The sequence below is a fragment of the Amblyomma mixtum genome, chromosome 6 (genome assembly GCF_055824585.1).
Source record: "Amblyomma mixtum isolate Tamu chromosome 6, ASM5582458v1, whole genome shotgun sequence".
NCBI classification, from domain to species: domain Eukaryota; kingdom Metazoa; phylum Arthropoda; class Arachnida; order Ixodida; family Ixodidae; genus Amblyomma; species Amblyomma mixtum.
The window spans coordinates 18,943,984-18,971,358 of record NC_143017.1 but is presented as its reverse complement, the minus strand read 5'-3'; the positions used below and the strand labels follow the sequence as shown (position 1 = coordinate 18,971,358).

At 47.7% G+C, this 27,375-nt stretch overlaps 1 protein-coding gene across 7 annotated transcripts in view; it reads left to right on the top strand.

Annotated features, from left to right (window-relative positions):
- Positions 1-21,779, top strand: part of LOC149338341 (nuclear factor related to kappa-B-binding protein) — an 83,359-nt gene extending 61,580 nt beyond the window's left edge. For 6 of the 7 annotated variants that reach the window (XM_089547611.1, XM_089547612.1, XM_089547615.1 and 3 more), the window contains 7 exons: positions 1,239-1,342; positions 2,637-2,760; positions 3,372-3,445; positions 10,217-10,501; positions 13,405-13,561; positions 20,400-20,656; positions 21,660-21,779. In XM_089547611.1, the coding sequence (XP_089403737.1) occupies positions 1,239-1,342; positions 2,637-2,760; positions 3,372-3,445; positions 10,217-10,501; positions 13,405-13,561; positions 20,400-20,656; positions 21,660-21,731 (1,073 nt within the window). In that variant the 3' untranslated portion in view covers positions 21,732-21,779. The remainder of the gene's footprint in view (positions 1-1,238; positions 1,343-2,636; positions 2,761-3,371; positions 3,446-10,216; positions 10,502-13,404; positions 13,562-20,399; positions 20,657-21,659) is intronic. The other variant, XM_089547610.1, reaches the window with a different exon arrangement.
- The last annotated feature ends 5,596 nt before the right edge of the window (positions 21,780-27,375 follow it).

Here is a 27,375-nt window from a genome sequence, read left to right as displayed (position 1 = left end):
TCACGTGAACAAACAGAGCAACGAGCATTGGTCTAGCGGAATCAAGACCATCAAACGCACAATATGCCACGTGGTGAATTCCGAACAAAAGCACCCCTGAAAACCGAAGTGAAGCAAGTCACGAATTATCTAAAAACAATACATACTTCTTTGTCAACTAACGCCAAAGAAGGTTGCCTGATACACTGTGATTCCTTCTTTCATATGAAATAAGCTTCCATAATCTCCCTTGTCAATTTATCCCGGTGTCTGAACAAAATTTTAGTTTTTGTGACCAAAGGGCGGCACTTTTTCTGTTTTTTATCATTTTCCTTCCCACACTCGCGGCAATGATCTTTCAGATGAGAGTATCTGGTGTCTGATAGTGAGTGTAGCAGTTTAAACCAGAACGCTGTAAAAGATTCTGTACACTGAAATGCTATAGGGTGAAATGCTATGGAGAAAGTTGAACCTTCAGACCCTCATTCAGTTGGGCAAGCCCCAGAGCAGGAGCAAAAATGCCTAACCTCTCTCACACCACAGCGAACACTTGAGCATTCACCTTACGCACTCGTAACCTTCCTGCAAGTTTTTTTTAACTTCGTGTAAATAACGAGCGCCTGACTGACCTTCAGGGCGAGTGTTCAGCATGTTTGCTTTATCTCGTTGCGATTGGCTGGTGCCGTCGTCTGTTACAAAATCGTTGGATCGCGCCATAGTACAGCAAACACCTTTTGAAACGAATTATGCTAAACTTTGGCAACACGAATGCAGCTGACCGCATGCTTTTGGTGAGGATGGACGGGCGAGCGGACGGCGGACTGATGTCTTATATGAAGTTTCAACTGCCGCAAAGTAATCTGTGGGAACTTTTTTTCCCCATGTAATGAACCCTTCCCCCAAATGGATGTCACCTTTTCTGGAAAGAAAGTGGGTTCATTGTGCGAGTAAATGCAGCATATATTAGCATAGTTCGTGCGCTGTATGAAATAGATCATGTCAGTGTGTCTTTGGGGAGAGTGTCGCATCTCGGCGTGTTCGGTGCATTATGCTCCCATTTTACTAATGGCCTGTGACGCCATGATCAGGGCACCTTACCAAATTGTAAAATGGGTTGACTTGATTTATTGCTCCACGCAACTGTTGCTCTGTCCAAAATACGCTGTGACTGCTCTCTTCTGTCTCACAAATGCACTGAGGTCACAGGAAGTCCACATGGCAGAATGCGTGCAGACACCTGTGGTTTTTGGTTTGTGCAGTTCGGGACGCAGCTGCTCGGCTCCCCAATGGCGAGGGCACGCGTGCTGACATCTGTGAGCTGCTCAAGGACTCCCAGTACCTGGCCGTGGCCAGTGACCAACAGGTGGGGTATTCAGCACGGGGCTTGTTTAGTGCCTGCATGGAGTCTCCCACAAATGGCATGCATGAGAGGGTTGGTAGCATGTGCAAGCATTCCACTCGCTTGATGCGCTTGGGTCTCCAGCCTCATGCATGTGCTTGTGCTATTGTCACACTTTGGCGGTGACGTAGCTCAGAGCTCCAGCACACATGGCTCCCACTCTGGCAACCTTTGTTCCACTGCCTTTCCACCCTGTTTGTCCTTCGCTGTGCCACCCCGTGCCTAGTGCTTTCCTCTGTTTAATCTTGCAACTTCCAGGTAGTATACTACACTTCTCTGTCACCTCCAAAACCTTGCGCAATGAGAGACGGGACCTGGTTTTGAACGGAGAAAATGAGTGGCAGTTTAAGCACACTAGCACATGCAACAGGCAATTCAAGCAGTGACCCAACAGTGTGGTGCTGCACAGTGGTGGCCCTGGTAAGTGATCACGTGACAGCTTTCAGTGCACAGTGATCACAATACCCTTGCACATGCAGCTTTCCGTTGTTACCTGCCACCTACGGTGAGCTGCCAAGCACGCACAGGGCACATTTTCTCGTGCTCCTGCCATCACGAGAGGCTGTTTGTATTTCAGCGTTGCAGGGAAATGGCGACCAGGGGGCACCGAGGGGGTGACAGCATCACTTGGTGGCCACTACCAGTCTATCAACTGTGCTGAGCACCAAGCAGTAACATGAGTGCCCAAAGAGGCCTATCGTGGGCTGAACGCATTTCCAGTACATCAACCCCTTGTTCCGATTTAGCTCAAACTCTGCATAATTTTTTTTTAACTCTTTGTCAGCAGCAAGCTTGCAATGGACTCATCCCCTAGTGTAGCCCCCGTGATTACGAGGCACACAAGACGCAACCACCCTGAGTCCTTGGCCCTTGTAATGTCGGAACTGACATGTTTAACATTTTTCTTTATTCCTTGCACAATATTAGACGGGAACGATGTGTTACAAGCAGCTCCTCACAGTCACTAAACTTGTACAAATTCGAATCTGCATACTTGTTCCTCTTCACTTGTTTATTACTATTTGTTTGCTTTCTGATGCCTACTTGATTGGACCCAAGGGTCTCCAGTATCTAACAAACAAATGAATAAAATTCAAGGGATTTTCATTTCCTTCCAGTTGGCATGATTGAGGTTGTAACAGTGAAGTGCATGAAGGCTGGAGCATGACTTGAGGAGCATGGCAGTGACCACGGGGGGGGGGGCAAAATGTGGTAGTAGCTTATAGGCCCTGACACGCCTCCACCTTGGCTGCCCCAGATCCACACAGTGGTGAGTGGAGCCCTGGACCGGCTGCACTACGAGAAGGACCCGTGCGTCAAGTACGATGTCAACCGCAAGCTGTGGATCTACCTGCACCGCTGTCGCACCGAGGAGGAATTTGGTGAGCTCTTGGGCAAAGCGCAGTGTGGTTCATCTCGGGGCAGGGTTGAGCAGAGTGACCAAACCAGCAAAAGAGAAAGACAGGTTATGCCTCAGCACAGTGTTTGTTGTGGGGGGCTGTAACTCTGTTGCCCTAGCTCTCTGTTGTGGTCCAGGTCAGAAGCGGGTGGAAAGAATGCACGCATGCATCCCTTTGCCCAATGCATGCCTGAAAGAAAAGAAAGAGTCTTCCATCTTTGGTGAGCTATGGAAAGAAAAATGTTCAGTGTAATGTTAAGAGATCAGAAGCGGGCGGAGTGGGTGAGAGAACAAACGCGGGTCAATGACATCCTAGTCGAAATCACGAGGAAGAAATGGGCTTGGGCAGGGCATGTAATGCGACGGCAAGATAACCGCTGGTCCTTAAGGGTAACGGAGTGGATTCCAAGGGAAGGCAGGCATATATAGCAGAGGGCGGCAGAAAGTTGGGTGGGCGGAGGAGATTAAGAACTTTGTGGGGATACAGTGGCCGCAACTGGCGAAGGACAGGGTTAACTGGGGAGGCATGGGAGAGGCCTTTGCCCTGCAGTGGGCATAGTCAGGCTGATGATGATGATGTTGTCCCCCTTGCAGAGAAAATCCACCAGGCACAGGCGGCTGCAGCCAAGGCAAAGAAGGCCATCCAGAAGAACAAGTTGCCTCGTCTGGTGAGCTACCAAGTGCCATTTTCTCTTTCCTCAGTCTCATGGCGTCGGCATTTTCACAAGCGCTGGTTCGCCAGGAGGATGCCACCATACCGTGCCATGGCACACAGTGCTAGTGCTAATTTGTGTCCCTGTGTGCAGAGGGCACCTCGAGACCGTGGTGCGGCGCACGGTGCCACTTTCCTTTCCTGATACAGGTCGTGTCCCGTGCTTCTCATTGGAGACTTCAGCATACCTTGGCAGATGTATTCAGACCTGAGGAATATAGGTCCTCCGGTTTGCTTTTACACCACAGCTGATGCTGAAGCATTCACGTTATGCACTCTTAACTGTTCTAAGATTTTTAACACGATGGCGTTAAAGCTCCCATTCTGCACAAAATCCAGCGGCGGCGGCGTCAGCGGGAGCATTGTTAGCAAAAAAATCCCTGGAGAAGCAACCTATGTCATGTGACCTTGTGGTGTTATCACAACATGCCCACCGGATGGTGAGCAAACTGACAGCCATGACAGGTGGCAGTTAAATTAATAATTGGGCACAAGAGGGTGCTCGGGAAGAGCAACCTGGGTCACACAAGCCACACCGGTGGAAGCACCTGGCATCGCAGGGCAGTGGCGCATCGCTTAAAGGGGTACTGAGGCCGTTTTCGAATCTGCTAACCTTCTAGGGTTCTGAAGTAGACTCATTGATCATGTCTGTGAAGTTATTTTTTCAATTTTGGCTAAAACACTGGCGCAATCACCAACTGAAAGCACGGAGTTCAAATCTCCCGCGTCCCATGCGAGCACTGGAGAGGAGAACAGCGGAGAGGGAAACCTCGTCCATATCGACCCATATGACGCCACCTTGGGGAGCTGGGGATACTTCGAGGCACCCGAGCAAGCTTTCAGTGAGAGTTGGTCCTCGTGTTGCGTGCATTGTGGGCGTACAAAACATGTCAGCTGAGATTGAGCACGAGGTTCAACACAAGGTACTGCTCTGTGTTCAGGTGCGCGAACAACTGTGGCCACGACTGTGTTGTCTGTCTGCGAGGCTTGAAGCCATACTGGCTTTAACCAACGAATGGACGCATTTTTTTTTTTCTCGAAAATGGTACCAAACTGGTCATCTGTACAGTTACAGGATAAGGTTTTGAGTAATGCGTTCCTTTTGGAAACATGGCTGCCGTGGCCTAATGTTGCCAAAACAGTGATGATTGTGATTTGTAGGGACTTCTGATAGGACAGCGGGCTTCTAAAAGCTCTGGGCCTTCCTCTAAGACCCATATCCTTACGCAGGATGTTGCTTCAGTCAGTTACAAAAATTATTATTTCCTGTTTATGGTGAGTCTGTTCCTGTAATACCCGAAGTTAGCTGTGCCACCTGTCTACAAGTTTAATTTGTAATTTATAATAATGAAATTACAAAGGCGCATACTCGGGGAACCATAGGTGAAATTAAAGTGCTGTGAACATCAGTCAGAGCCAGCCATGAAGCTTCCACATCTGGCGGCAGGGAGAGGAGGATCACGATACTCTGGAAACTTACCGAGTGACTCTAGCCATTTATTGTCCGCACTGCCATCTGTCGGAAAACAAACAAACGCTTTGGACGAGCTGTACTCACCTTAAACTGGACACAGAGTGCCAGAAAACACATGTGAAGCCAGAAATGATTTGATCATCCGCCTGTATGTGGGAGGTGGCAGGTTCGAAACCCACCATTGGACGCCCACCGGGTGGGTGCAGGCGCCCCCTGATCTGGCACCCGGTTCTTGCGGGGGGGGGGGGGGGGGTCTGTAGGTCCCTCTGTGCCTTTTGGAGATGTACCCTGTTTCGAACAGCCATACGAAAAGATGATGTGACAGATGTGCCTGTGCTCTCTGTGTGGTTGTCTCAGTGCCGTGTTAGTGTTCTATGTTAGCCCCTTCCAGGGAGGATGCCCAGTCCATCAGTGCCGATCTGATGGTACCAAGTCCGCTAGGGATTAAGAGGGTAGTAATGTAGGCCACCATGGTGATGGAACCAGCAAGTTTAAGCATGAGCACCAGAGAAACGAGCGATCCTTTTTCTTTGGTGCTCGCGTTCTTTTTTGCTTGTTCCACCACGTATGGTAGAATCTCCATGATATGAATCTCACGGGGTCATGAAAAATATTCGTGTAATCCCAAATTTGTATCGTGCAAAACGATGAAAATTCTAGTGCAGAAGCGTGGCAAAACTACGGGAGCGTAACACTATGTGATCACGATGTGTTAGCTTTAGGTTTTTCTGCTTTTAATTGCCCCTCATCTCCTCCTTTCTTCTCTTCATATTTTCTTATACACCCTGCCTACGCGAATATAACGCGTTTTTTCTTTCTTAGTTTATGAGCACATCTCACGTACGCTCTCTGCTCTGCTCCTCAAGATAGCTACAGCAAGCTTCACAACGAGACAAGCAAGCTGATAGAAGAGGCCAACTTTCTGGCAACCTTGGGGTGCACCAGCAATGGAAAGGGTGGCTGTGAATGTAGAAAGAGAAGGCACTGAGAGAGTGAGTGAAACGAAGGAAGGGTAAACAGGCTCAGGTCTCGGCAGCACAAAACACAAAGCAACAGTAGCCCGGTGGTGAGAGCAGCCGCTGCTGCTTGTGTTCACGTGCCAGAGGCTTTGCTTTGCATAATAATGTTGCACACATTTCAGAAGTGTTGCCTCTCGAAAAATATCGACGTATCAATTCTTCGGTTCATGTCACGTGTGCCATCTCCATTTTTCTCGAGCCCCTGGCTTGATTATGCTTTTCGCGGTTCATGCATTTCATGCCGCCTACATAATCAGTACAGCATAAATTGCATACACGGAAGAATCCTTGCTTTCACTTCATCCGCACTTCCATGTGCCATTGCTCTTTGGAATTATCTTGCCAACATTACCGTATCCATCTGTAACCATCAACCAATTCAAGATCAACCTTGCCAACATCTCTCAAACGACATCATGACTTCTTAACCCTTTGAAGGTTTTTGCCGTATGTATATGTACGGCGGCGGTTTTCTGTCCCGCAAGGTCTTTGCCGTACGGGTACGGTTTCGATCTTCCGTTTGAAATTTTGCGCCAAAAGAACAATGCGTGCTCACTGGGGGGTGCTGCCACCTCTTAGGACTTACAAGAAGTGTTTGAATTTTGTGCTGCCTTCTTACGGAGATAAGCAGAACTTATGTCTAGCTTTAGCGCGGCGGCACAGACTGTGGCAACACCCCTTTTGTAGTTTTGGTTTCGCCGCGTGATTGCAACGGAGTCGTGCGAAATTTGAGTTTTCTTTTTGTCAGCACTATCTTGCAGGGGCTGCCGAAGTTGATTTCTATCTTTATTGGCGCTGCTCTTAGCTTGCTTATCACCGTTGCTCGCGAGGTATTCTCACCCTCTGTGGCAACGCGCCTACGCGGTTCCGATTCCGCCGCGGGATCGCAACGGAGTCGCGCGAAACGTGTTTTCTCTTTGTGGGCACTGTTTTGCAGAGGCGGCGAAAGTTGATTTCTATCTTTATTGGTGCTGCTCTTAGCTTGCTTATCACCATTGCTATTCTATTCTATTGAACATTTTCCAGTTGTGAGTGATGCTGTCACCAAAGTACTGTTCCTAATTTTTTTTTACTGTTTATTCTCGATTATATACATTTTGTAGATTCAAGATCCGCAATAAAGTAATTTGACCACCTGGGAAAGTTTTCTTCAAAATAATTCTACCCTCAAAGGGTTAAATCTTTGTCCTTCACTTTTATAATGCTCTTTTTTTTTTGCATTGCTGTTGCATTACGTTATGGTTGCTTGTGCATCTTACACAGATTCACACTTCTAGTATGACCACTGCTTTTCCTTTAGATCTGCATTTGCCTTGTGTGTTGCATCTGCCTCACTTGTTATGTTATAACACTATATATCTTGTGTCTGCGTGTGATTTGCCTGTAAATTCCCCCTGTACAATATTTTACTTATACTTAGGGCAGGTAGTGACTGCAGATCCAAATCACAAGAGTGAAATGCTTTGAGTAGTAAGACTGAGGTGGAGTGCATTTGTCAGGTTCTCTCAGATCATGAGTGGTGCCAATGTTCCTCAAGAGAAAAGTATAATAGCAGCTGTATCTTACCAGTACTCACCTATGGGGCATAAACGTGGAGGCAAATGAAATGTGTTCAACTTAACGGGGAGCTTGGTTTTAAAAAAAAATTTATTAATGTAGTCACACTTATGAAACCTTCAGGTAACATGTTATTTTTGCATGCCGATAATAAATAGGTCATTGAATTTCTTGTAAAACAATTCCTTGAGCACTTATGTTCTTATTGTGCACATTTCTTGTGAAGAGCTTTGAAGAAAGTTTGCCAAAGAGAACTTGCTAAAGTGCATGCCATTAGGTTTTCTTGTCATCAAGAAATGTAATGAGAGTGAAGTTATCATCCTGCCTGTCATAGAGCTTGAGTTATAAGGTGTTGAAACCGCCACTTCAGATGCAGGAATACAAACTCTTCTTCACATTTTTGTAGTGGCAACTTCAAAATCCTATAAATCAAGCTCAATAATAGACAGGATGATAATTTTACCCGTATTGCATTCCTTGATGCCAAGAGAACCCAATGGCATGCATTTTAGCACGTACCCTGCGGCAAACTTTCTTGAAAGCTCTTCAGAAAAAACTTAAGGAAAGTGCACAGGGAATTGTTGCGCATGAAATTAAATCACATATTTAGAATCTGCGCACAAAAATGCTTGTTCCCTGAAGATTTCATAACTGTGACTACCTCAGTAAAAATTTTTTTTTTTCAAGACCAGGCTCTCTTGCAACTCGGCGAGCTATAGAAAGAAAAATTATATATCTAAAGTTAAGAGACAGGAAGAGGGCAGAGTGGGTCAGGGATCAAGCACATTTAATGACATCGTCATCATCCTCCTTCTCAGCCTGACTGTGCCCACTGCAGGGCAAAGGCCTCTCCCATGTCTCTCCAATTAACCCTGTCCTTCGCCAGTTGCGGCCACCATATCCCTGCTAACTTTACTACTAGGGTTAATGACATCCTAATCGAAATCAAGAGGGAGAAATGGGCTTGGGCAGGGCGTGGAAGTGTAGTAGGGAGCAGCAGAAAGTTAGGTGGCTGGATGAGGTTAAGAACTTTGCAGGGATCGGCTTGCTCAGGAGAGGGTTAATTAGAGTTGGGTGGATGATGGTGATGATGAATTTTATAGAGTCATTTTGGGGCAGGAAGGGGTGCCTCCCGTGGCAACCACCTTCCAGCCTCTGTCTTCAAATGGAGAGGGGGTTTTCCCTCTCTCCACTTTGCCACCTGCCAACTGTGGTATAGGTGCCTCTTCTGTGTACATGTTGTGAGAGAGAGAGACTTTAATGAATAAATGAGAGGTCTGCCTGGTTATGGGCCTGGCATGCTACTCCAGGTGAGGGTGAAAGAAGAGGGTGAAAAAAGAGAGAAAAAGGGAAAAAAGAAAGGTGGAAGATGGAAGATAAGGCGGTTAGTGTGTTGGCAGGTGCTAACTCTAAAATTCCGCGTTATTGGGGAGACTGTGAAGTCCAGGTTGGCCCTGTAAAAGGGTCGAAAATTGTGAATCCAAGATGTGTTCATATATGAACAGTGCGTATCTTGTGGCGAATATGGTTGAGAATGTACAAATTGTGGTAGGTGTACAATACACTATGCTGTTGATGAGGCCAGCCACTTTTTCCTCACAGTAGGGCTTCTAATGTTAATGTATTCAGTCACACAGATCTGTTTGCAGCTCACGGGTTTTATTTACAGCCGCGCCACCGCATCACTGGCATAGCGTGGACAGCACTTGATGCTTTAGGGTGTAGTTGTGGCATGCGAGTTTGTATCCTTTGCAGTGGCGCACGAGAGTGCTCCCAATGCCTGAAATTCTGCCAGTCGTACAGTGGCAAGTAAAAGGATTAGCACAAATGACAGGCAAAGAGAATGGTGGAATCACACTGATTCATGAACATGCTGATGGTGACGCTGTCTTGCCATTTCCACATTTACAGCAAGGGGAGGCCAGCAGGAAGCAACCTTTGTCAAGCGCACTGCTTTCCAACCATTCAAGTGCCACTGTGCTGACTGGGGTTTTGGCCGGCCTTGCGTGACTTCTCACTCGGCCTTTGATTATAGTGCGCTTGTCGTGAGAAGCGTTAGCTTCGTTTTTATTAGTGTTATCATAATCGAGCCTATCATGAAAAAAAAAAATTTTTTAAAATAGAATTTTTCCCAGGTGGTGTCCGTCTGCTGAATTCCTCTTAAACTCAACAGTGGGAACAGCCTGGCACTCTCGTTATTGACGTGCTCATTAACCGCAGGGCCATGCATTGCCGTTCCACCCCTCCAGTGATTGGTCACTTGTGTTAGAATGGCTACTTGGGCTAGTTGGTATAGATTCATTGCTACGAGGCAGCAACACAGAGACAACGAACAAGAAAAGACACAAGGCGCTAACAAGGCACTAACTATCAACTTTGATAGTTAGTTGATAGTTAGCGCCTTGCTGTGTGTCTTTTCTTGTTCGTCGTCTCTGTGTTGCTGCCTCGTAGCAATGGTCACTTGTGTTGTTTTCCACTTGTCATTGTACCCAAAGCACTGCAGTCAGGCAGTTTTACGAATTTGTGTCATTCAAAATTCGTGTCTACTGTGATCGTATAATTGAGATCTGCTGTATTTCTTGGTTGCTTCTACGTCACTGTGTGCCTCTCCTCACCCGATAGCCTCCGAACTTGTTACCAGTGGCAGTGTTAATAGCAGTGGCCTCTGGTGCTGCAGAAGTCGAAGGAGAGCCCCAAGGCAGCCGAGTCCGAAGGGAGCCCCACCAAGCGGCCACCTCCGTCGCCCCCTCCGCTGCCACCACGGACCTCGGAGCTGCCGCCACCCGTGGCCGAGGTGCCGGCACCCAGCCGGCCGCCGCCACCACCTCCACCACCGGCACCACCGGAAGAGCAGCCCCCTCCGCCGGAGCCCAAGGTGGTGGCCAAGGGCTTCCAGACCATCGTCATCAAGCAGGAGCCCAAGAACAAGCCCGTCATGGCACGCCTTGTCTCGGGCTCACAGGTAACTGCTGTTGCTGCCAGGGGAGGTAGTGTCGCGAGTGGAAGAAAAAGACGAGGAGCGATTGCCACACGCCGACGAAGACATTGCTGCGGGTGGACCTGCCTGTTTTTCTGTGCTCCCTGTCTTCACCTGTCCTCGCTGCCAGCCTGTATGTCAAGCCGTGACATATACTGTTAGGATACTGTTACTGTTAGCTATACTGTTAGGATGGCTAGCAGTATAGCGAGCATCTGCGGGATGCTCCTAGCCAGGGCGAGGTTTCTCCTTGGGATGACGTAGGGGTGTTTGCAGAGGACCATCTTCTTTCCATTACCCTTCCTTGTGCAAGGTCGCGGCGGACATTGACACTCAGGCATGTGCAGCAAGGAGAATGTAGTTTCAGCTGTGACGACATGGCCATGACACCTGTCAGAACCTCACTGCAACTGACATCTCTAGCAGCAGGGTAGAGTGGCACACCTTTTGGCCGTGCATCTTTTTGCGGTGATCGTGCAGTGGAAATGCTGGATGCTGCTTCCCGACACACAGGGGCCCTCCTAAAAAGTGAAAGTAACGAATGCTTTTGCTACCTCGGGGCATTTCTAGCTCACAGCTATGCTCCGTTTTCCCATAGCGTGCAACAGTGGCAACGGTCGATGCACGCTGGCTAAATCCACACCTGAAAAGTAGTTCGTTAAAGTAGAATCTCAGTCATGCGAATCTCACAGGGTCACGAAAAACATTCGTATCATCCAAAACGAACAAAGATTTGTGTGCGTAATTTATGCAAATCTGTTTTTGGCTGATGGGGTTTACTGATGCCTGTGCTGCTGCTCACTGCTCGTGGCATGTCCCGCATGACTGGCAGTTGTGGCATCTGCGATGTACTGTCTAGCGTGATTTAAAGGTTGTCATGTTTCTTCCTGCTGGAACAGACCAGGAATTTTTTTCCTGCCATGAGGGTAGTTGGTAACAGACGGGGTGGTGCGGAATAGAGGAATCCTTCGGCCAGCTAAGCTCACGTATTCGTTTGCAGTGTTCTTGGGAAAACAAACCGTGTTAGAAGAGTTTAACCCGGGTAGGTTAAGCCTGAAGTGACCACCTTGAAATTACATTAGAACGTACGGGCCGCGTGCTACTGCTCACTGTTTGGGGAGCGCATTGCCCGACTGGCGATCGCGAAGGCGCTCCTTGCTGCAGCGTCGGCAGTCTCATTTCCATGGAGTCCACAGTGACCAGAGATCCACTGGAACATTTTGGTGGCCGTTTTCCTGAGCAGATAAAAGGAATCTAGTTATATAGCCAGAGCCTGGTGGGCGGTGTGGCATAGGAAGCATCCCAAAATTTGTAGCGCAGGTTTAGAGTCTGCGAAAATTCACCACTCCCGAGGTGGCTCTCCGCAGATGTGGTGAATCGCTTCCCGAAGGGCCGCAAGCTCTGCAGCGGTTGAAGTAGAATTGTGCCCTAAAATGAATCTCCGAGTCGTCTGCTGAGCGGGGACTACCAAAGCTGCTGCCAATGCCTTTGGTGACTCAGATCCATCAGTGCATACGTGCACACAGGTTTGGTATTCCGACCATATGTGGGCAAGAGCAAGTTGTTTCAGTCCGCTTAGCGCCATCACAGACTTCTTTAGTATATGCCAGGGACATGCAGGCATGCTCTAGACTGAGCCATCACCCATGGTGGTTGCAAGGGGTGATGCAGCAGGGCATAGTCTGATGGCATTACGGATTGATGGCAGCGCAGTGCACGTGCAAAACTGCTGTCCTATCGCTCATCAAAAATCTCCATCAGCGGGTGACAGTGGTGCCGTGTAAGTGCGCGTAAATATACACGAAGTGGTTTGTGTGACAGGTAGATCGACAGGGTAGCATAACCGAGTAACCATAGTATTTCAAGGGCGCTTGGGGCGTTAATCAGAGAGAACAGATTTGCATTGAGAACATCTCTACCTCGAGAATTTTTGCGATAGTGCGGAAAAGATCAAAATTCGACCAAACACCAAGGGCTTGAGCATCAAAAAAATTGTCTGAAAGCCAAGTTTCGGTGACTATAAGCCATGTATGTTGGTGAAGGTAATTGTTATAACGTCAAGACCAAGGCATGCCAGGGAAATGGGATCGCTTTATTCCAAGCAGGCGTACATATATACTGATAGGTGACGTCACACGGTTCACCCTCAGCGATGGTCGCACCAGATACACATGTGGGCGTGTCGGCCGTCTTGCTGCGTTATCACAGTAATGGATAACGAAAAATTAGCTCGTGGAAAAACTGGTGGGTGATGAGGAACTGATGGCTATGCGAGTGCCTTTCAGGCGTCATTTTTTGTTTTGACTGAAATCAATTATTTTTTCACGTAAGTATAATATTCAGGCCTTAAGAAAGGGAATTTGTTAGTTTTCAAATGTGAAAGACCAGCAGGTAAGTTTTTACAACGATGTGGAGAATTCCGTACAAAGTGTCAGATTTGTCAGAAATAATAACATCGAAACGTTCTCGTGTGTCAGGTAAACACCCTAAGGATCATGGAATTGCTTTGTGTTATGAAGATTCACATTACGCTTGAAATTGAGCAAAAAAAATCGCTGTTTTCTCTCGCGGCAAAATCTGTCTGCACAAAAACGGCGGACAAAGTGCTACCTAGCTCACTCTTTGTGAAATGTTATTTACTTCATTCGCTGCATGGTACAAAAAAGCAACTTATTTGGAACAAGAAGGGTGCTCAATTTGACTGAAATAACGAAATCACTGCTAAGTGCTCCAGTTTCTCCGAAAAAGCTGTAAGTTTGTCGCTTACACAGTTGTGTACAGAGCGCCTCAAAAGGTGCATGTTTCCGTCAAAACCCTCACCACCGCGTCAAGAGGTACGAGTGATGTGCAGGCACAGTGTAGCACCCACACATTCTGTCCTCTGACAGCAGGTGGTGTGCAACCTGGTGGGCAGCCCACGGCCAGCGCTGCGCATCCAGGGGGCGCCGTTCCTTCCCGCACCTCGGCTCATCACAGTGGCCCAGCAGGGCCCACCGGCCACCGCCACACCCATGCTGCTGGCCACCCAGCCCACAGTGGTCCTGGGTAAGCGCTGCCGCCGCTGCGGTTTCCCAACGTTTTTAGATCCCTTTCAGTTTGAAAGCTGCGGTGCGCGGATTGTCGCCTTTCCGTTTCCTTCCGTGCGGTGGCGCTCGCCACGCTGTTTGCCCGACCAGCGCGGCCCTTCGCGTCTACGCCATGGTCACCGCCGCCTGACTTGGAGCAGCCAGCAGATATCAGCATGGAAGATATCAGCTGTCCTGTGCCATTTGTTGGCAGTGACGCTTATCTTACAGTATAAAAAAGCTTCAAGCAAGGGTGCTTAAAGCATCCCACCAAAAAGATGCTAGAGTTTACCAACATTGTAAACAAAGCAATTCCGATTTCTTTGAAGGAAGGTCCCGTTTTTGAAAGGGACATTTTTTGGGAGCTGCTAGACGAGCTTGAATTGCAAAACCTTGTTCGGCTTGGATGTGCAGAGCATATGGCCACTTTTACATGCCAAGTGCTGCATTTTGTCATAGTGACACACATCCACTTCTAGGCGAGAGACGTGAACCGTCGGCTAGAGAACAGAGAAATATTGTCATTGCAAATAAAAAATCTCGCCTTCAAGTAGCCATTCCCTCCGTGCTTCCGACTTAGTGTGTCTGCATTTAATGCTTGTCTGTGTTCAATGAAATTAACATTCTAAAAATGAAAGTGCAGTACGCTGCTCCTGTCTGTGCTATCATTGCAAGTAAAAAGCTCTTCTATAGTTATTCCCTCCCTGCATCCAGCTAAGTGTGTCTGCATTTATACTTGTGTTCTCTGAAATTGGAATTCTAAAGAACGTGCAAAATGCTGCTCGCATGTGCGGTGCTTCGTTAATAATACAGCGCGGAATTTCGTGACTGATCTAGAAGCGGAACATCGCTAGTTTTATCCTTTCATTAATGTTTCGTGCATTCTCCCGAAGAAATATTGATAGCTCTACTCCAACATACGCATATCATCAGCGCTAAACGTCTCAAACGTGATGCGATAAAGCGCAATGCAAACGATTGGTTTTTTGCGAACTGGCATCAGCCTGCTCTTTATCTCACCTTTACTAGCCAGGTGAAACATTTCTTTAACCATGAGGCTGAAGTTTCAACGTGACAGCTCCAAAAGTACAGCAAATTTGAGTTCGACGTGTTCGCTCCCTATGTTATCGCGGATGAGAACAGGCTGTCACAGCAACTGCCAAGCGCGAGCGCTCCGGCGCCTCCGGGCCGACAGCGACAGCAGCGCCGCGTGGTGAGTGGAAGCGGACGGGGGCCGCTTTCTCGGGCGCGGCGCGGGGGAGCTTGCAAACTGAAACTGAAAGGGATCTAAAAACGTTGGCGGTTTCCATCTATCGTAGGATACAACTAAAAAAAACAGCAGTTGCTAACACTGGGCCGCGGTCCACGGCGTCTTGTATTACTCCGCTGGCCAATCGCAACTGTAAACGAGGTCTGCTTTTTAATGTTTGACTATATCAGACAATCCATGTATCAAAATTCTAGAGCTCATAAGTTTTTTTTTTGTGATAAAACTTATTGCTTACGTAACAAGAAACGTTCAAGCAGCGTACTACGTTTTTGTCGTGGAGGAATTCTGTGCGCGGAGGCTGAATGTGGACGGAACTCCAGTTCAGTAGAGAGAGAAGTCAGGGATAATGGTCTATAATGATGAGAAGGGGGACCCACTAGAAATACAAGACACTATGATAGACCATGTGAGTAAGTATAAGTACCTAGGTGTATGGCTAAGTGAAGGAAAAAAATATCTGGAAGAGCATGAGAGGATTCTGAAGGACAAAGGAAAAAGGAATTCAGACATTATGAAGCATAGAGCACTATGGAACTATAATAGGTATGAGGTGGTTAGAGGGGTATGGAAGGGAATCATGGTACCAGCCCTCACATTTGGAAATGCAGTCCTGTGCATGAAATCAGAAGTACAGTCAGGGCTAGAGGTCAGACAAAGAAGTGTAGGAAGGCTAGCCTTGGGAGCCCATGGGAACACTCCGAATGAGGGGGTCCAGGGAGATATGGGTTGGGCGTCCTTCGAGGTTCGGGAGGCCATCAGCAAACTGAAATATGATCAGAGACTAACTCAAATGGAGGAAACAAGGTGGGCAAAAAAGGTGTACAAGTATCTGTACATGAAAAGTATTAACACAAAATGGACTAATAGAACCCGAAAGCTAAGAACGAAGTATTTACGGGTGAGGGATGGGACGCAACAAAAGACTAACGTGAAAGTGGAGGTAAAGGAGTCGGAAAGAAAGATGTGGAAAGAAAGAATGCAGGAAAAATCGGCGCTAGGCATATGTAGGACACGAAAACAGGACATCAAAAAAGAGCGATTATTCGATAATTCGCGGGGCAGTTCACTGCTTTTTGAGGCTAGGACAGGGACTCTGAGAACAAAAACGTATAGGTCCAAATTTGAAGAAGTGGATATTTTGTGCTCTGCATGTAAAACGGAAACGGAGACCATAGAACACTTGGTTCTGAGGTGCGCAGAACTCCGCCCAGCCCTCCCAGAGGGGACAGCAACGACCATAGAGATAGCGCTGGGATTTACTGGGGAGGACGGGCGAGTGGATGGGAAAGGCGTGACATTGACGAAGGGGAGGTTGGAGGATTGGTGGCGGAAATCAAGGGAGGCGTGAATTTCGAGGGTAAAAGGATAGACAGATTAGATATTGTAAGAGCGAAAGGGAAAAGAAAATTAAATTAACAATGGGGGGAAGTATAGGCTAGGTGGCAAAAGCTACCGCCCGGTACAAAGGGTAAAGCCATTATCATCCATCCATCCATCCATCCAGCTTCACTGCAGACTTAAGTTGTATCCGATTTTTTTTATAGGCCCAAATGTCCCTTGTCATTATACAGTTGGGCCCTGAAAGGGTGCAAGTGCTGCGCCAATTGCGCCATGCTGCGCTAATTTGATCTCCTGCGCCAAGCTGCGGCTAAACGGCAATTTACGCCCATTGCAAGCATGCAGAACCAAATTTAGCCGAGTGTTATTGTCGGCTGAGCAACACTGGGCGCTCGCGACGAAACGGACGCAATCGCATTCGCATCGACAGTTGTATCGCTCGTGGTGGTCGGCGCGGCTGTCACGAAAGGCTCGTGCATGCGTGAGTACAAGTTCTGTTAACTATAATCTGGTAATATAACTTGAGCGCGGCAGGTATTGTGAACTTACCTCACATAGCAAGCTGTAATTGTTGAGGAAAACAGCGCTTGCAGACAAAGGACCAGAACGAGAAGGGCACACAACTACGCTGTTCTGGTCCTTTTGTCTGCAAGCGCTGTTTTTCTCAAGATGTACCCCAACCAACTCGCCCAGCAACACACCTTGCTCAAACTGTAATTATTGTGTGGACGAGGTACCGGGTTCACTCGCGTAATTTGCACTTTTTTTCGGTAATTTAGGGCTCTAAAAAGAGTTGCGTAGTTTTCGCGAAACATGGCCTAAAAAAGCTCCATAAAGATCATAACGCGCATATATTCCCTACCTTGTAGCGCATACGTCGACCCCCCACTTGCATGCCTCGCTGTCGACGCAACCCCCGTCCCCGCGCGATGGTATGACGCCGAGTGCGCAGCTCTAAGCAGTAAACGCGCAACGATAGAATCGCAGTGCCAGCAGTCGGGAGCCAGTGGAGATAAACGGCGTCCTCGCGATGGGCCCGGTTGACTAGCGGCTAACCGAACCGCCAGCGGTTCGGTTCAGGAATTTGGGCACGTTGTCCTGGAAAGCAACCGCCAGCGCGAGTGGGCCGGGTAAACGACGCGCAAATATAATTTTGTTTACCGGAGCTAATTTAACGAACTTCTTACATGTGGAGCTGCCCTTCAATGGCACCGGGCTTACTACCAGTCGTGCTCGCACCCAGCTGACATTGCTTTGGCTTGGCCTGGACAGTTGAATTCCAATGGCAGATCGCGAGCGCTCCGCCGGACCAAGACCGGAGCGCGTAGCTCCGGCGGAGATCGCTCCCTCTTATTTGCGAATGGAATGGGTGCGCTCCCGTGGGGGCAGCTCCACGTTCAAGCAACATGGCGGCGCCCGTCGAAGCGGGGCCGCTCGCTTCACCATCGAATCGCCCTCGCCGCCGCTTTGCCTCTCACGTTCACGGCAAACGAAAAGCGCACGAAGCTTTCGCTTTGTCTGAAGATGCCCGCACAACAAAGATTCAGCGATAAAACGCGGTAAACTTTCAGATTGCCCCCGTATTTACAGAGCTGCTAGGCTTAGCAAGTTCGCGTCGTCTGACGTCAGAAAGCGCGGGAGGTTCGAAAAGGTCAAGGACTTTGGTCTAAAGAGCGGTCACAAAGCATTGGCATTCTTTTAAAACAGGTTTTTAATTTATGCGGACGCGAAAAAGACGAAAAATAATTACATTTGGGTGCATTATCATTGCGCGTTTCGGCTGAGATGGCGCTGCACGTGGCTAACAATCCCCCGAAAAATGTAGAAAAGTTTCCTGTTGGCCGCGTCAGCGCGTAGCGACGACAGGACGGAAGCAGCCGATCGCGATAGGAAGCAGACGCGGGGAAAAGGAAAACGTCACGCGAGGTTCCGGTCAAATCTGCAGATTTCGGCGGAGCAAATACCGCTGCTCCACAGAGCGATCCGGGATCGATGCCTGATCCCGATCTGCGATTGGAACAGATAACTCGCGCTCCCATTTTGCCATTAGAAAACGATTGCTCCCAACAGAGCAGAAAAACTTGATCCTGATCTGCCATTGGAATTCACAACGGCGCGGCCGGCGTCCCCTCGCTGCTGGCACCTTCACAGCCGTACACGGCAACGCGTTCGCGCCGATCTTCCACAGCTTGCCTTGCGTGCACGCTGGTGCATTTTTTTTTTTTTTTCATATCTGCTTGGGTAATAAATTCTGGGTGCGTATTTACGCGAGGGCGTAAATTATGCGAGTAAATAGGGTAAGTTAGCCCCTCCTTGGTGGTTGTTTCCGAATTTTAAAATCCACTGGTTGGCGAGCATTGATTTTTTTTTTACTGGTCCTGACATAGTATATTCGAGATTCTGCTGCACTCTTTTGGCCGTTTTTTAACGAACTGCCCCCATTATGTTGTTGCTTTCTTTTTTTTTCTGAACTGAAATTAGTAATAGCTAATGTACATCAACTACTGTTTGTAGTAGCTGCCACATGTCTATTCTTTTATGAACTTTAGCAAATATCTTTAGAACAATTGCAGTCCTTTTAATTAATTCTGGCCTGTGGGATCCGTGATCAATATTTGCAGATTTGCAATATTTATGCAGATTTTGGACTAGTTGCAAACAAAATTGCTCTCAGTTGCATTTAAATGTCGCCAGTCTGCTCCAAAAGTGCTCTGAAATAGCCTGCAAATTGCTCCGAACCTGCCTCGAAATGGAAATTTTGCTGCTCCAAAGCTGCTCCAAAATAAGACTTTTGCTGCTCCCGTGCCTGCTCCAGTAGTATCTCGCAAATGGGAAGGGAGTTCTTGGTGGTGTTCCCAGGTCCAGTGTCCCACCGGTTCCTGCTGCCTCTTTGACTGTTTTGCGTGTCTGAGCTGGATGGTAGTCTCTCCCGCTGCTCGACTGACGGGTTTTTAATTTTGGGCTCTATAAGGCACGCCCGACGGCCCCATGTGGAGTGGTAGAGGTGGCTCCAAAAGTTTAAGGAACGCACGCATTTTTTTACTTGGTATAGCAGGCGGAAGGCTTTGCCGCACCACACACAGGAGTGGCTAATGGTAGTGCAATAAGCATTAAATCCACAGAATAGCGGCTTGAGGGGTGAGTTGGTGCATGATGAAATGAACGCTGGTGCAACAAGGAGGCTAACAAGAAAGGGACACCACATGCGCACACTACCAACTGTTTATTACACGGAAACACATTTATTTCCGTGCAATAATAAGTTGGTAGTGTGCGCATGTGGTGTCCCTTTCTTATTAGTGTTCTTGCTGTGCCAGCGTTCATTTCATTCAATCCACCTTTATCCCAGATGAGCATCAGCAGTGCCATGAAATATGTTACAGTACGAACAATTGTAGCCTTGCAGTAACCATCCTGCAGTGTGGCCTGGATTTGGCTGGCTCAGAGTTGGTGTAAACAGTGGTAGCTTTCATTGTGCTCTGCCATTTTCAGCCCTACAGCTGTAATGCACCCTGTTCGGCGTTTTATCTATCGCTGATTAGTGGCGGTGTTGCTGCGCTGGGAAGCACCTTGAGTAGAGTTTGCGCCTCGTTTTTTTTTTTTGCGGCCTCGAATCGCCGCGAGCGCATACGAAGTGATGCTGAAAACTTCGGAAAAAGACCTCTTTTCAAACTAGTAAGGGTCGTCTGAGTGCGCGTCTCTTCGGTGACTCGGTTATGTTGCTCTTGCATATGTTTGCGTCAAAATTTTGTCACGAATTTCGGCTGTATCGAGCTATTTTCCAATTTTGGTCTGTTCACTACAACAAGGTTCGACCCCAGCTACCCTGTAGCAGGTGCCATTGCACAGTTCTGGTCAGCTTTCACTGTCTTGTTGCGTGGCTGGACTGTTGGAAGATAGCATGCTCCAGCAAGTACCCTCATTCAGAAGTCTTCTGGCATTGAGTGGTCATCCTAGGCACTAACTTTCATGGTGAAGCTAGCACCAAAGACGAGGACCAAAGTAGGAGAGAAGACGCAACATGAGCGCTCGTGTTGTGTCTTCTCGCCTATTTTGGTCCTCGTTTTTGGCGCTAACTTCATCATGAATAAGATTCAACTCGCCCAACTTTCCACCTTACTACTAACTTTCGACATAGAGAAACAGAGAGCAGCTTTCCTTTTAGCCTTGAGTCATTTTGATGTAAAGAGGCTGTCCTCCCTCCCTGCAGCCAACCAGAGTGGGCCGCTCAAATCCAGCCCTGCGTACATGATGGGCACCCCACAAGGCACGACAGCAGCAGCCATGGTGGTCGGTGGCCAGCCCCTCAAGGGCATCAAGGTGATCCCAGTGCCCCCGCGAGGGGCCCGGCCCCTGCTTGCGCGCCTCATCGGGCCCCCGCCAGCGGGCCTCAGGGCCGTGCACCCTGCCACCAAGGTGTCCACGGCCACCACCACACCCGTCTCTTCATCGTCACTCATTGTGCAGGTATACAGACACAGCTCAGGCTGGCATGGCCCCGTGTGAACACGCGAGCAGAGCGGAGCCTAGGCGCCCCGCTGTTCGCATTTCTTTTGGACACACTTTTACTTCGGTGGTAGGAAACAGATGCTGGAGTGGTCCAGGATGCATTCTAGGACGACTCTAACGTCTTTTTCTTACCACCCAGGTAAAAGTGCCATCAAAAGAAATTCGAACAGCAGTGCGCGTAGGTGCCATGTCATTCGCATTTCTATCCATCGGGACAGTGCATGCTTTCCTGCTTTTCACGGCACGTTCTGGGCAAGCCTGTGTGCATGCCCAAAGACTCACCGCAAAAACAAATGTGGGATGCATGTCCTCTGATTGATGCACGCAAACATAGGCTGGCTCTGGCATTGGTGCGGCTGCGCAGGCGTGTGGCCTGTGAAGTGCCCATGGGCTTTGGTGGCACAGGCACCGCGCTTCCATCCTGTAGGAAATACGCCCATACGAAGCAAGCGCTCTGGACGCATCATTTGTGCGAGACGAGTACTTTGATTTCGAACGCCAAACATTTGGATCGAATCGAACACCATACTACTGAACATTTGAAAATATTGATTATTTGCACAGGCTTACATGCGCTGCATCCCTTTGTTGTGTTTTGGCTTTTCTGAGCACTGCTTTCCAAGCCTGTCAACTTGACCAGTTTCCCATCCTTACGAGTGGCTAATGCTTCACAGATGCTGCCTGCATGCCTTGCACATGACAGTTTGGAGAGGACAGCACTGTTTTTAAGTTGTCAGCAAAGCACCGTCCTTTGACGACACTGAAGTTAGCATTTGTGTTGCAGCACAGTTCCCGTCCAGCTCTGAAGACCTCTGATTGGCCATCCTTGCCGAGCCCACCCCGGCTGGCACTTGTTGTCTTGCTCTGACAGTCTGTGGCCCTTAATAGCTTTGCTTGTGGACTCTGCAAACTGCCAGGGTGAGCTGTACGTAAAACAGCCTGGATTGTTGTCCTCTTGCAGGTACAGCATCAGCCGACTGCCAGTGAAGGGGGTCCTCCGCGGCCAGACGGTCCACCACCTGCCTCATCCTGAGAATGTGCCACATGCATATGTTGCCATAAAGTTGTACATTTTGCATCAGTCCGCCACATCTTTTTGCCCGTGTTGCAATCACTGCTATACGCCCAGCTGCAGCTGCCACAGACATTGGGAGTAGCAGCTCACATTCAAACACTGTTCCAGTCGAGGCATTGTTTGACAGCTGTTGTGCATGCTTGAAAACCACAAGGCACACTGTGGACTAAATGTCTTTCACTGAACCACCGGCCATTTTGCTTTTTTTTTTCATGCTGATCCGCAAAGCTAGGCTATATGGTGTCCATCTTGGTCTTGACATCACAAGTGTCTCAACAGTAAAAAAAATCAGGGGGCACTTTGACTGTCTAAAGTGCGTAGAGACGAAAGCGTTTTCCGCACCACTTTGACTGCTTCTGTGGGACTGGTGGCGTCACATGTAATTGAGTACTAATTACTAAGTGATTTAATGACACTTAAGCTTCGCCTTTAGGAGTGGAACGCGACAGTGTGTTGTAGCGCTGCTAGGGAGTCCATGGAACACCACCACCGTTCACGCAACGCTTTTTGAGAAAAGGAAATGGCGCAGGGAGTGAAAGAAGACAGACAAAGATGGGCCATAATGAAGAAAATGAAAATTGTATTTGAGGAAAGGAAATTACGCAGTAATGGTCTCATGTCCACCCATCAAAATTCAGGGGGGCACTTTTTTGACCTAAAGTGCGGTCACTGATGTGTGGTTAAGATGTTAAGCTTCCCCGAGTCCATAGAACGCCATCGCCCATTCCATTCTACCCTCATCGGTAAATTGGTTTTTGAGGAAAGGAAATGCATCTGTCTCTCATCTGGGTGGACACCTAAACCTCGCTGGAAGGGAAGGGAGGAGAATGGGAGTGAGCGAAGACGCCATATTCACTACGCGCGCCTTTGTTCATTCCAAACCATCAAGCTGGCATGGCAGAGTGGACAGCATGCTCGTCTCGCACTCCGAAGACCTGGTTCGATTCCCGAGCTCGACCAATTGTCTACTCGGTTTTATTTATTTATATGGCCTGACTAGTAAAGCTAATTAGGCTAATTGGGTAATTAAGCAATTAACTAAGCTCAGTCCCACTTACTTGGAGCATCACTACATGATCCCTTCAATTGGTTGCATGGTTACAAGGCAAAGTACAATTGGCCCCGTTTGAAATTCGCGCACTGTGACGTCGGGACCGTTTCGACCAACTGAAAAGCGTGACATTTCTGTCGACAACTGCTGCTTACAACGATGAGACATTAAAGGCTTTCGTCTTAAAACGCCGCCAGAGGATTGTAGCCAGGAAGAGCCATTCACTGAAATTGGGTGGAGTTGTCCTCATTTTGTTCTTTTGAAACGTGCATTAGGCATTTGAACGTATTGGATCGCCACATATTATCCGCATATTTAAATTTAATTTCTTCTCATGCTGTTCTGGCTTCAACTAAACAGAGGTTGTAACGAGCAGTTGACCTTTAGGTCATACAAGGCACAAAAACACCCGCATTATAAACTCTTATCCATAGTCTTAATTCGCTACAACACTTAAAACAGCCTACTGCAAGAGCTGGAATGACAACAAATGACTTAATCAGCAGTTACATTGCTGTTTTTTTTTTTTCATGCCTCGTGTGACCTACAGGACGTCACAGCCCCTCTTCAGTTAATGAAACCGAAGCAGCACACAAGAAGAAATTTAATTACTGTAAGAAAGAGAGTTGGGGTTTGATGCCCCAGCAGCTAGCACCGACGAAGGCGAGAAAGAAGGAAGACGAAGCTCGGGTTTGCGCTTCCGAACGCAGCTCCACCGGAACAAGGACTGTGGCCGTCCATACTAACTGTGCGCGTTCCCACATTACATTACAAATTATTTAATGGATGTCACGTATTGATGCATGTCTAACATATCATCTGAAACAAGAAAATATGGAAGCAAAAATTTGGTGCGTATACTTTTTTTAACAGTAGTTCTTAGTGAGGCCTCTGACAAGTAAGAATGGTCAGCACAGAGCGAACCAGGTAGACACAGGGGTCTTCCACTGGTTCACCACCAGAAGCTAGGCCAGCTTGACAAGAGGGGCAACATGGAGGGGTTTGCATGTGGTTCCACGCTCGGACACAAACGCAAGCAGTGCTTGCTAGTATAGAGAGAAAAACGACAAAACACGAGCACCATTTGTTATTTCCTTTCAATACCTTGTGTTTTGTGTAGTTTCTGCCTCTGATGCTTTACTATGCCTGCAAACGACCCCTCCTCTCATGTTGCTGCTCCAATGAAGCGCCAGGTGCAGGAGCCCGCGTGTACATACAGCAGGCTCTGTTCACGTGAGTTCTGCAGTGAGCTGAACATTGAGACCGTCGAGCTTGGGTACATTTATAAATGCAGACTCTAGCAGTGTCACGCAGACATAGTCCGATAGATTTTTGTGTGCAGGCCCAGCCCAGCGAGGCGGTGATCAGAAATGAGTCTCCTTTCATGTGATGTGCATCAATTGAGGTGAAATCTCGTTAATTCAGACATTTCTAACTGCTGTCAGAGTTCCTCCCAATGCCTATGTGAGTCCACATGTCAGAAGCTCTGTCATTCCAACGTTCTTGGGCTGGCATCAGTCAATTCATATTCATCCCTGGGCCTGATTCCTGCACCACTACATGTATGCAATGGCAGGCACCGATTGATAAGCCGAGATAGTCCGGCCTTGTAATTTTGTTTTTGAGGCTTTGCCTCCTTTTCCCCATTTTTTTTTATTATAGGGCACTCTGCCAATGATCGCTTCCCTTGTTTCCAACCATCTGGTGCTGCCACTTTTCGAGCGCACCAAAACTAGTCGCTGTGGTGAAGCCTCATTTGCGATGCTACTACGAAGGAGCTCCAGCACTAATTTGATGCACACTGAAAGAAGCCGTAGAATTATTTACCATCATGGAGCAGTCCTGCTTGCAATACTACTAATAGTGCTCACGAGTTGAAAGCATTTCATGGAGCTGCGAAGAATCTTTGTCACGCATTCAGTCTCAAAAGGGGTCGACCATTGCCCAGATTCTGGCCAAATATATTTGACTTTCACATGAATGGTTTTTGGCAGTTTTGGGGGCCGTTCGGTGATTAGGCATTTGCATAATTCTCATTTCTTTTTTCACTTGAAGTCCGTATTAACAAGGTTTTACCGTGCGTGTCTCATTGCAAAAAAAACTGCTCACTGTGATGTGCTTAAACGTATTTCTCCTCACTAAATGCAATAACTTATTTAAAGGCATAGAAGCTGTGCACTGTCATCAACAAATGTTGAGCACATGCCCTTCCGGTTATAAATGAGCAGTTTTGCACAAAAAGCTGAAGTCCACAACGATGACGTTTGATCCAGGACCTGGAATAACATTTCATTTACAGTTGCTTCCTCATACCTACCAAAGGCTAAAGGTGTATGTATGCTTACACAGTACATACTACATTTCAGGGAGTTGCACTGAATTCCTGGGGTCCCATCATTTCGGTCGAGACAGTTTATTTAGACATAGCAGTGGGGCTAGAAAAACCGCATGGGCATACAAATGCAAATGCTGCCAATATTTTCAACTGTCAAAAAGGGTAGATGCAGATTGTCTTGCAGTACTCTGTGGAAGCCTGGCTCATTGTAGATGGACATACAGCAATCCACAGCAGAGGTGCCGGGGCTCCACTGAACAGTGATGGACACTGTGTAACGGGCAACCCCACCCTCATGCGCTAAACGCATCACTTCAAGGCTTCTCTTCTTTTTGCATCTTTTTTTTTCATTAATCCTGTAGCTGCACTGGCCAACTTTTTTCACTGGCTGTCCCAGCAGGTCTGTCCAGAAAGTATCCTTTCACATTTCCAGAACTTGTAGCTCAGTTGGCACCTCATCTTCCTTCGTTTCATACATCAGGTACAACACTGCCAAAGCTGGTGCTCTTGTTTAAGCTGCCTTAATGCACAACCAAAATAGTAGTGCGTTCCTTACGGTAAGTGCAAAATAATAACTGCTTTGACTGCAGGTGCATGCATCTGTCACGAGCATGTATACTGCTGGCGACAGGCTGTCACTTTCTCATGCCTTGGACCACTAGGTGAAAATCTTAACCAGCTCAAAAATTGTTCCATAAACCATTTGGGCTGGGAAAGATTTTCGCCTGCTTGGGGCACAAAGCAAGTGTGGAGTGACGTGCCTCCCTTTATTTTTTCATGCTAAGGGAGAGCAGGGCAAAACGCGACACTTTGGCACTTGGCGCCCTCTAACTTTTACACAAAGTTGTAACGTTTTGTTATTAAGCCTACATGCACCGTCGCATGTCCACTGCAACTGTGTTAAAGATTGACGCGATTGGTTCCTCTGGACGAAAACAAAAAATTCAGAAGTGAGCCTCGGTGAACAAGAAAGCGCTCAAAAAAGGCACGGATTTCTGTATGTTACATTTTGTGGTACTGTGCAAGCCAACTTTCTGAATGTTCTGGAATCATGTAAGTATTTATTTATTGCAATTGGTTATCCTTCTTTATTTATGCGAAGTTTTGGAGTATTTTTTCCGCCTGTTGTAACGATAAAATTATTTTAGTAGCAGGCTACACATGGGGCAAACCATGTACACTCCATGGCTTTAAAGTAAAGTAACAATAATGGCTTTGTTGCTGGCGCTTAAGCTCTGGGTGTGCATTCTTGCTCTTTAGGATGCTCTGAAAATGCAAGGGAAGAACAAGTATTGCCAGTTGGTTCAAAGAAAAAAAATTTTAAAAAAAAACGCTGGAGAGCGTCAAGAAGTGGAGATATTGTCCGTGGTGCCGCAAAGCACTTTGGTATTTCAAAAGATGCACTCCACAGGCAAAGCTGAAGACGTAGCAGGCAACGCTGCCAAAGCTAGCGCGCCTGTCCGCGCAGGCTAAGTCCGCACGCAAAAAGTAGTCCGCCATACAACCAAAGCTAACACAAACATATTTCATAGCGACAAATCTTAAGTGCTGTGACTGGCACCTCCTGGACTATGTTTTACCTCTTGCCACATTTTCGTCTTGTGACTCGTAGAGATTTCGAGAAGCAAAGAGTACACGTGGTGGTATGATACGCGGTTGGTTGGGCGAATCGCTTCTACTTAATCCGCGCCCAAGAAGTAGTTCACACTCCGTGAAAATTATGGCCAGAGAGCCCGAACACTGAGCACCTCATAGCTTCGACTGTGATTTTCAATGCTACTACATCGTTTTATACCGCTCTTTGTATTCGTCCAAACAATGACCGGAGTTTCGAGAGGAACGAATGATCCGTGGCGGAGTAATATAATTTCGTGGACGCACTACTTCAGCACCCTCCGCAGCGTTGCCTGGTATGTATGAAACGGAGTATACAGCTGCACAATAATATTTTGGGGTCAAAGCGGCACACCCTTTCTGGGTGCAAGAACAGCTCCTTTTGCAGCATATTCTATCCACTTTTTGGTTTAACTCACAATAATGTCCAGAAGCTCATCTGCAACTACTGTGAGTCCAATAATATCGCCCATCCTTTCAACAGAGAACTGGGTGAGTGCGGTCATGAAGACTAACGAAAAGGCAATTTCTTGCAGGAAACCGGAAGCGCTCTCCCTGCGTTATGCACGGGGCTTTTCAATAAGTATGACACCATGCAGGTC